Source organism: Girardinichthys multiradiatus, chromosome 8 (assembly GCF_021462225.1).
Source record: "Girardinichthys multiradiatus isolate DD_20200921_A chromosome 8, DD_fGirMul_XY1, whole genome shotgun sequence".
Taxonomy (NCBI): Eukaryota; Metazoa; Chordata; class Actinopteri; order Cyprinodontiformes; family Goodeidae; genus Girardinichthys; species Girardinichthys multiradiatus.
Genome location: NC_061801.1, coordinates 25,198,156 through 25,207,267, shown reverse-complemented (window position 1 = coordinate 25,207,267; position 9,112 = coordinate 25,198,156). Strand labels below are relative to the sequence as shown.

Here is a 9,112-nt window from a genome sequence, read left to right as displayed (position 1 = left end):
GATTCCTCTGGAGAATAAAAGCTTTAAGCCTACCCTGGTGTAGCGTCATGATAATACCTGTGGGCTTGCTTCTCACCTAAGAAGGTGGACCCAATCTCAAACCTGCCCAGCAACGCTGCCACGAATAAAGAGTGGGTTTAAAGTGTCCTCCAAGAGGCAACTTCTGATCTGTGTATTTTGGAGCAACGCGTCATAAAAGAAACATGGCAAACATTATTCATCCTGTGACAGGAAACTGCCCAGTTCTTGTGGTCAGTTCTCAAAAAGTGTGTGGATAAACAGAAGCGTTTAAACTATGAACATTTAAAACCACCAGTAAGGCTAGAATAGGTCCACATCAGTCAGGGTTTGTCCCAGAAGTTGGTGACCAGCATGTTAGAATGAGCTGCAGAAGTTAAAAAGATGTATCAGCATTTTAAATTTCAAATTAAATTCCAAAATACTTTATGAAATCATTTAATGCATTTGTTTAAAATTGTGTTTAAAATCACAAAATCATTTTAATTGTTCAGAACAACATAGTAATGTAAAACAGTGTGTGTGTGTGTGAGCTGCCCCGTGGCCGTGACAGGAGGAGGATGTTGTGACTACAAGCAGAAAGGCAGGGCCGAGCGAGGCAGCATGGGAGCCAAACTCACACCCTTCTCCATCTGCTGAGCCTGAACTGAGGTAAACATATAGAGCAACTCACGATCTGATTGGTCCAAAAAATAAAACACTGTTCTGTCTTGCTCTGCTTTGTCATTTCTCAGATTTATTAAACAAATCCCAAATTAACAGCAACACATTTCTCACAGTAGCATCCTGCTGTTTGGACATATATGGAATGAAAAATTACTATTGGAAAAAAGGGACCTGGTTTCCAAAAGACATTTAACTGAAAATGTTCCACCATTGTAAGATTGTTCGCTTGCAGCAACCTGTTCAGAAAGAGCATTTCTGTGTATCAACCATTTGATTTAGACCCTTTTGTCTTCAAAGACAGTAAATATGATTATCTAGGATAAATGACCTCTTAGTCAAGACAAAATAGAGCATTTTCCTCTCATGATAATCATGTTTTTCTAAAGTACAACTGCTTTTATCCAGTGAAATGATTTCATGCGTTTAAAATACTTTCAATATACATATATCCTGGAGGAATAACTCTGTTTGGACTACAGTAACCAAAGATCCACTTCTGATTGGCTTTCATTTCAGAATAAAACTGTTTCCCGAGCACCTTTCCTCTGTCGCCACATGCTTGCTCAGTATAAGCCAATTAATGACTCGATAGAACCGGCCAGGCTTCCTTAGATGGAAAAGCTTTTAACCAGTTAGCATAATAAATACCTAGGATATACAGTATATTGGAATGTATGTTATTGAGTTTGATTCTGCGATTAGACTGAATAAATTATATATTTCTGTATATAAACTGAACCTTTCCTGTTAAGTGCCTCAAATTACATTTGCTGTTAACTGGAGTTATATAAATAAAATGAAATGAAGTGATTGAATTAGAACTTCAGAACCGGACAAAGCTTTGAAGCGGTTTTCCAGACGGTGGTGCACTTTTTGCATTACAACCCAGTCCTGAATCCAAAGCGAAGAACTTCTAGACATCCCAACCTGAAACAATGATTTTGCTGCTGTTTCACTGGCTATATGCAGCATAGACCCAAACAATGATCAGCCCACCACCGTGTATAATAGCTGAGGAAATTTGATTAAGTATGCCTCCTTTTTTGCTGAAGATCAAATTTAATGTTCATTGTCCGCCTTGTTCAACATTCCAGTTTAATTATTTTTACAGTTTAATTCTAAAAAACGTTCGCAGCAGCTGAACGGTTGCTTGTTTCATAAAACCCGACCCAACACCTTTTGACTAAATTGATTAAAGAGAAATTGTTGTGACCGTTAAGATTTACAGCATGCTTTATATTTATTGTTGTACACGCCTTGCAAAAGTATTTTCTAAATTGATAGGCCAATCAAGGACTATCAGAGAAGCAGCCAAGATGATAATTATGGAGGAGCTGCAGATATCCAGAGCTCAGGTGGAAGGATCAGGTGAAAGGACAACTATTCGCTTTACACTCAGTGAAATAAAGTGGTGGCAGCATCATGCTGTGGGGATGTTTTTCCTTCAGCAGGGTCAGGGAAGCTGGTCATACTAGATGGGATGATGGATGGAGCTAAATACAGGAAAACTTTGAAATAAATTCAGGAAGGTCCACTCATATAATATTCCAATAAAATCCATTGTTTCTGGTTTCAAGATTAAAAATAGGAAAACATTTAATGGCTGTGAATATTTCTGGAAGACAGTTGATTTACTCTTCTTAGCCATTCTCCAAACTTGAAGCCTGGTTTTGAATTTGTCAAGTCTACGCTGTTGCTGGTGAGACTAGATCTCAGTCAGAGCAAAGATTTAGATATTTATAATTATTTACACCCTTACCGATGCCTCTGTTCCATGATGGCTGGGTGTTTTATCTAAAGATCACCTAATCTAAAACAGAAAAGGCTTCTTATTTTTGGAGTTGTACAATTTTGATGAGCGGCATACTCTTGGGTTATCAATGTATAGACAGCACCTGGAATAAAACAGATTTAGGTGACAATACACACTAACTGTGCAGATAAATGAATCATGAAATTAATTCTACAAAGCTCTTCTTCACCATTTCATGGTGGATTTCTCCACTTTACCTCCTATTCTAATGAGACATCTATCTAAATAAAGGAACACAAGTTTATTTAAGAGCTATTTTGGGTCTCACTTCAATGCTATAATAGCAGGTAGCATTCTACTAAGACCTAGTTCATGTAAAAATATGTAAAAGAAGAAATTTTCCAGAAATTAGACTTAAAAGAAGACACCAAAACAAAGACAAAGGAGGGACAGAGGACACTTTGACACATTCCAGTGATGTTTTATATAAATCTGAGGAACACATTGTTCTGGGATTACAGGAATGCTAAAGTTTAAAGCTAACACTGCCTAGCACAATGATCTGGAGCAGATGAATCACCGGCGCTGAACCGAGCGGCCGACCGGCTGTCCCCCTGAGGACCCCGGCATCTCTGGAGGCAGACACGGTACGGCTGAAGGTAGGATGGAGATGTCTGAAGTTGTTCTGCAGAGGCGTCACCTGCTCTGCGTCCTCCTCTGTGGAGAAGATCTGTGAGGTAAACTGAGCCAGCTGAGGAAGAAAATAGTCAAAAAATAAACATTTTTTACAGCCAAGCGCGAATCCTTTGATTTTTAAGAATCAGAACCTAATGAAGAGACCAACCTGGGACCAGGAGATGTAGATAGGGACCTCATAGAGAGTCCAAACAACTGCTTGGGAACAGGGTGGGGTGGTGAGGCTGCCAGAATAACGGTAATACTGGCTCATGTTGTGCTTCGGCAAAAGGCTCAGCAGTGGGAACGGCTTTACTTTAGTCATTTGGCCTTAAGGAAAGGATGCACAGCAATGTTAGAAATTTAGTCACAGGTAACATGAAACCGAAAGCTGAGGGTGATTGTAAATGGAGCGTCTAACCTCTGTAAGCCACAGAAGACAGTTTTTGGGAAATGTGGCCAAAATAAACATTGTCTGCATAAACAACCTGCGAAAAACAGACACAACTTTATGCAAAAATGCAGCCGCATTCTAAATAAAAATGTTGCACGTTTTTATCAACTAACATCAATGAAGAAGCCCAGAACAGCAAGTCCTGTTGGATCATCCAGAGCTGCAGAAACATTGGGATGGATGGACTTCATATTGACTAAGTGCATCTGTGAATGAAATTAAAAACAGTGCAGAGATGTTAAGGGACGGCTGCACCGTAGCAGCCTGCTGAAACAGACAGTGCAGAGCTGTCTACTGACCATACTGTACCTCCATTGGATATCTGCGCCCGTCCACCGTGTGCTCAGACCCGTTCGTCGCCGGGGCTCCCCAGTGGAAGTGCAGCTGGATGGTGTGGTAAACACCTGGAAGACCTCCGCCACTCACCGCCATGCCGCTGCCAACCTGTAACAAAACTGGGTGGGGGGACAACATGCATGTCAAATCCAACGCTGAACACAACAGCCCACCTCTCTGATCAAATATGTTGGTCATTCACCAGAGTGTCCATCGTTCTCAAGGGTCCAGTGGCCTGTTTGGATCTCGTCAAAACCCTCAAGATGTAACGGCCCTAGAGAGTTGTTTCGGACCATGTGATGGTCCAAGTTGATGGGAGAGTGGTGGAGCTCAAGTAAAGGGTGACATAAAAAGAAGGAGTCTCCCCACGCATAGGGATCTGATGGAGAAGAGAAGCGAGCATCACCATAAGTGCACAAAAGAATCACTGAGTCAATTGAACTTTCCACAATAGGACCAATTCATTCTGTAAAAGTTAAACGAGAACAGAAATATTATTTTAAATGTTTTGTTCAAGTAATGAAAAGAGAAAAAAGAAAATAATAAACAAATATTTTACAGAACATTTTTCACCAGAAGCAGAAAAGAAATAGTTTTATTTTCAGTTCAGATAATTGGATCTTATTTCATAACAATCAAAACAATAAGAACTTTTCTTCCTGGGGTGAAGCAATGACTTATAGACAAATTTAAAACTATTACCTCACCAATAATATTTATTTATTAGACATACTGGCTCCTTGAACCGCCACCTTAACGTGGGGGAGGGGCTTGAGTGCTCAAATGATCCTAGAGGCTATGTTGTCTGGGGCCTAAATGCCCCTGGTAGGGTCTCCCATGGCAAACAGGCTCTAGGTGATGGGTCAGACAAAGAGTGGTTCAAGAATCATTCATGAAGAACAAAATATCGAGGCATGTGACGTCGCCCGGTACGGCGGAGCCCCACCCTGGAGCCAGGCCTGGGGTCGGGACTCGTCGGAGAGCGCCTGGTGGCCGGGTTGCTCCTCGCGGGACCCGGCTGGGCCAAGCCCGAACGAGAGACGCGAGGCCATCCCCCAGTGGGCCCACCACCTGCAGGGGGAACCGTGAGGGACCGGTGCAAAGAGGATTGGGTGGCGGACGAAGGTGGAGACCTCAACGGCCCGATCCCCGGATGCTTAGACTGGCTCTAGGGACGTGGAATGTCACCTCGCTGGGGGGGAAGGAGCCTGAGCTTGTGCGGGAGGTCGAGAGATATTGACTAGAAATAGTCGGGCTCGCCTCCACGCACAGCGTGGGCTCTGGAACCCATCTCCTTGAGAGGGGCTGGACTCTCTTCTACTCTGGAGTGGCCCACGGGGAGAGGCGGCGGGCTGGTGTGGGTTTGCTTGTTGCCACCCAGCTCAGCCGTCTCGTGTTGGGGTTTACCCCAGTGGATGAGAGGGTCGTATCCCTGCGCCTTCGGGTTGGGGAGAGGTCCCTAACTATCATTTCAGCCTACGGGCCGAGTGGTAGTGCAGAGTACCCGACCTTCTTGGCGTCCCTGTCGGGGGTGCTGGATAGTGCCCCTCCCGGGGACTCCATTATTCTGCTGGGAGACTTCAACGCCCACGTGGGGAACGACAGTGACACCTGGAGAGGCGTGATCGGGAGGAATGGGCTCCCCGATCTGAATCAGAGTGGTGTTTTGTTATTGGACTTCTGTGCTAGTCACGGATTGTCCATAACGAACACCATGTTCAAACATTAGGGTGTCCATCAGTGGACTTGGCACCAGGACACCCTAGGCAGGAGGTCGATGATCGACTTTGTTGTCGTATCATCAGACCTTTGGCCGCATGTTTTGGACACTCGGGTGAAGAGAGGGGCTGAGCTGTCCACTGATCACCACCTGGTGGTGAGTTGGATCCGCTGGAGGAGGAGAAAGACGGACAGACTTGGCAGGCCCAAGCGCATAGTGAGGGTCTGCTGGGAACGTCTGGCGGAGCCCTTGGCCAGGGATGTATTCAAGTCTCACCTCCAGGAGAGCTTCGACCAGATCCCGGGGGATGTTGGAGACATAGAGTCCGAGTGGACCATGTTCTCCGCATCTATTGTCGATGCTGCTGCCCGTAGCTGCGGCCGTAAGGTCTGCGGTGCCTGTTTCGGCGGCAATCCCAGAACCCGGTGGTGGACACCGGCAGTAAGGGATGCTGTCAAGCTGAAGAAGGAGTCCTATCGGCTGTGGTTGGCTTGTGGGACTCCTGAGGCGGCTGACGGGTAACTTGAGGCCAAGCGTGCTGCGGCCCGCGCTGTGGCAGAGGCAAAAACTCGGCCCTGGGAGGAGTTCCCGGTCCCTGTACGAGCGGAGCAGGAGTTTGGTTCGCATTGCCGGCACTAAGTCGGACCTGTTCCCAGTGCATGTTGGACTCCGGCAGGGCTGCCTTTTGTCCCTGGTCCTGTTCATAACTTTTATGGACAGGATTTCTAGGTGCAGCCAAAGGCCGGAGGGGGTCTGGTTTGGGGACCGGTGGATTTCGTCTCTTCTTTTTGCGGATGACGTGGTCCTGCTGGCCCCCTCTAACCAAGACCTACAGCATGCGCTGTGGCGGTTCGCAGCCGAGTGTGAAGAGTGTGGGATGAGGATCAGCTCCTCCAAGTCCGAGGCCATGGTTCTCGACCGGAAAAGGATGGCTTGTCCTCTTCAGGTTGGAGGGGAGTTCCTGCCTCAAGTGGAGGAGTTTAAGTATCTCGGGGTCTTGTTCACGAGTAAGGGAAGAATGGAGCGGGAGATCTACAGACGGATCGGTGCAGCTGCCACAGTAATGGGGGCACTGTGCCGGTCCGTTGTGGTGAAGAGAGAGCTGAGCCGAAAAGCGAAGCTCTCAATTTACCGGTCGGTCTACGTTCCTACCCTCACCTATGGCCATGAACTTTGGGTCATGACTGAAAGAACGAGATCCCGGATACAAGCGGCTGAAATGAGCTTCCTCCGTAGGGTGGCCGGGCACTCCCTTAGAGATAGGGTGAGGAGCTCGGCCATCCGGGAGGAGCTCGGAGTAGAGCCGCTGCTCCTCCACATCGAGAGGAGCCAGTTGAGGTGGCTCGGGCATCTATATCGGATGCCTCCTGGACGCCTTCCTTTGGAGGTGTACCAGGCACGTCCCACCGGCAGGAGGCCCAGGACACGCTGGAGGGACTATGTCTCTCGGCTGGCCTGGGAACGCCTTGGGCTCCACCCGGAGGAGCTGGAGGAGGTGTCTGGAGAGAGGGACGTCTGGGCGTCTCTGCTGAGTCTGCTGCCCCCACGACCCGGTCCCGGATAAGCGGAAGACGACGAGTACGAGTACGAGTACATACTGGCAGGAGATTACAGACAGTCAGGATCAGCATGAATGAATGCATTCATTTTGGGCTTTTAATGATGAATTTGAACCCTTTCTCTGGAAGCCACAGGAACATGGAGGTGATGCTTGCAGAGATCATGGGACCAACAGTCAAGCAGAGTGGCGGCTGTCCAAAACATAACTATGTGCTGGCAGGCTAACACTTAGCGTTTTGAAAGTGTTTAAATGAGCCCTATGAAGGCTCTATGCTTTATGGTCCACCACTCAGCATAGAAATATCCCAGAAGCTTGTTGATAGCTACAAAAACACATGTTCTTTAGAACCCACAAGGTGGTTAAAATGAATCTAAAAACCCAGTTTCAACAGTGATGGACCTATTATGGTAACTTTAGAAGATCAAACTCCAAGGGAAAAAAATCTGAAAGTTTCTGTTGATTGTGAGGAAAAAAATTAAAGGATTATAAGGAGCTCCAAGGCAGACCTACGTTCATCTACAGTTGGTTTCAATCTGTGGCAAAACCAATAGGGGGGATAACCAGGAAATTATTTTTTTTAAATCTTCCCTGAAAACTTAAAATTGACCAAGTTGTTTTAGAAAGACATGGTTTTACTACATTTGGACCGGGAGGTTTAAAGAAAGACCCAAGTCTAACCTCACTTCAGATTTACTGCTGTGTCAAAATTAAATCCTGACTTGAAACGTTTAGGCACAAAACTGCGAAAAAGGGTCCAAATCAAAAAACAAAAGCTTCAGAAGTCAGAATCACAGAACTAAATTAGTTAACATAAAAAAAAAGAGGTTATTAGTTTACTTACCACAATCTGTCTTGTCATAACAGTAGTCCTCTGGAAGACATAAACAGCCAGCATAATCAACCAACAGTTCTCTTACATTTAATTAACCAGAAACAATGTTTGTGATATCAGTTTGGACTCTTACGTGAATCAGCGCACAGAACAAGAACCATCAGGAGAGCTGCAGTCCGAACCAGGGCGGGCTCAGACAGGTGCTTCAGCATCTTGAGGTAGAATGAAGACAAATCGGCAGGAACGTCGGGCTTAAGTAGGGCGGGAGGTGAAAGCAGTTTTATTTTCTCTCGCACTGATCAGTGAACTGTGTCATTAGCCGTCCAGTGGTCCTTTCTGATCAACAGGCTCATTGATTCGAGGACAGCTTCCACCCCCCTCCTCCCTGAAGCCATCAGAGATGCTCAGTGACTAGTAACAAGACCCATTCATGAAAGCCGGAGGATGTGCTTCTCTGTGTATATAGTTATTTTATAGTCTACATCTAAATAGATGAATAGATAAAAAAAAAAAAAAAAGGTTATTAAAAAAAACCCAACAACATTTAAGTAAAATCTTACCTAGATCCACTAAATTGTTTTTCTTATTGGTCTAAATAAAATTAAAATTGAGGTTTTATGGTTTTAGTAAAACAAAATAAAATAAACATTTTAATTTTATGGTTTAAATCCAATAAATTAAGAATAAATAAGAAAGAAAAGGTAATTTTATGGTCCAAGTTCAAAGAAAAATACATTTTAATAGAAAAAATATATATATATATTGTTTATCCAATGCTGAGGTTTGCATTTGATTACATTTCCCTCATTGCCTCACAGATCCGGCTGTTGATGGAGCTGGGAAGCATTAAGTTTTCCATCCAGGAATACATTTTGTGATTCTGTCACTCGGTCCGTGGAGGACAAAGCTTCTTTTCATCCCCGACGTGGCTCTCCAGCAGCTGGGTATCGCTGTCTCTGCTCCGCCTGCTGCCGTATGAGTCACTCTGAGCTGCATTATGCTCGCTTGCTTCAAATCATCCAGATCTCTAGGTGCCCCGTTTCACCGTTTGGAGCGAGGGATGGGGGCAAGGAGGGGATTTCCCTGCATTCCACCTT

At 45.3% G+C, this 9,112-nt stretch overlaps 1 protein-coding gene across 1 annotated transcript; it reads right to left on the bottom strand.

The window, feature by feature from the left end:
- Positions 1 to 732: 732 nt before the first annotated feature.
- Positions 733 to 8,518, bottom strand: car15 (carbonic anhydrase 15). The gene is made up of 8 exons (XM_047373042.1): positions 8,149 to 8,518; positions 8,025 to 8,054; positions 4,105 to 4,281; positions 3,876 to 4,021; positions 3,680 to 3,772; positions 3,534 to 3,600; positions 3,282 to 3,442; positions 733 to 3,188 (listed from the first exon to the last, which is right to left on the bottom strand). The coding sequence occupies exons 1-8, from the start codon at positions 8,225 to 8,227 to the stop codon at positions 2,964 to 2,966; spliced, it is 978 nt and encodes a 325-aa protein (XP_047228998.1). The 5' UTR covers positions 8,228 to 8,518; the 3' UTR covers positions 733 to 2,963.
- Between the last annotated feature and the right edge of the window lie 594 nt (positions 8,519 to 9,112).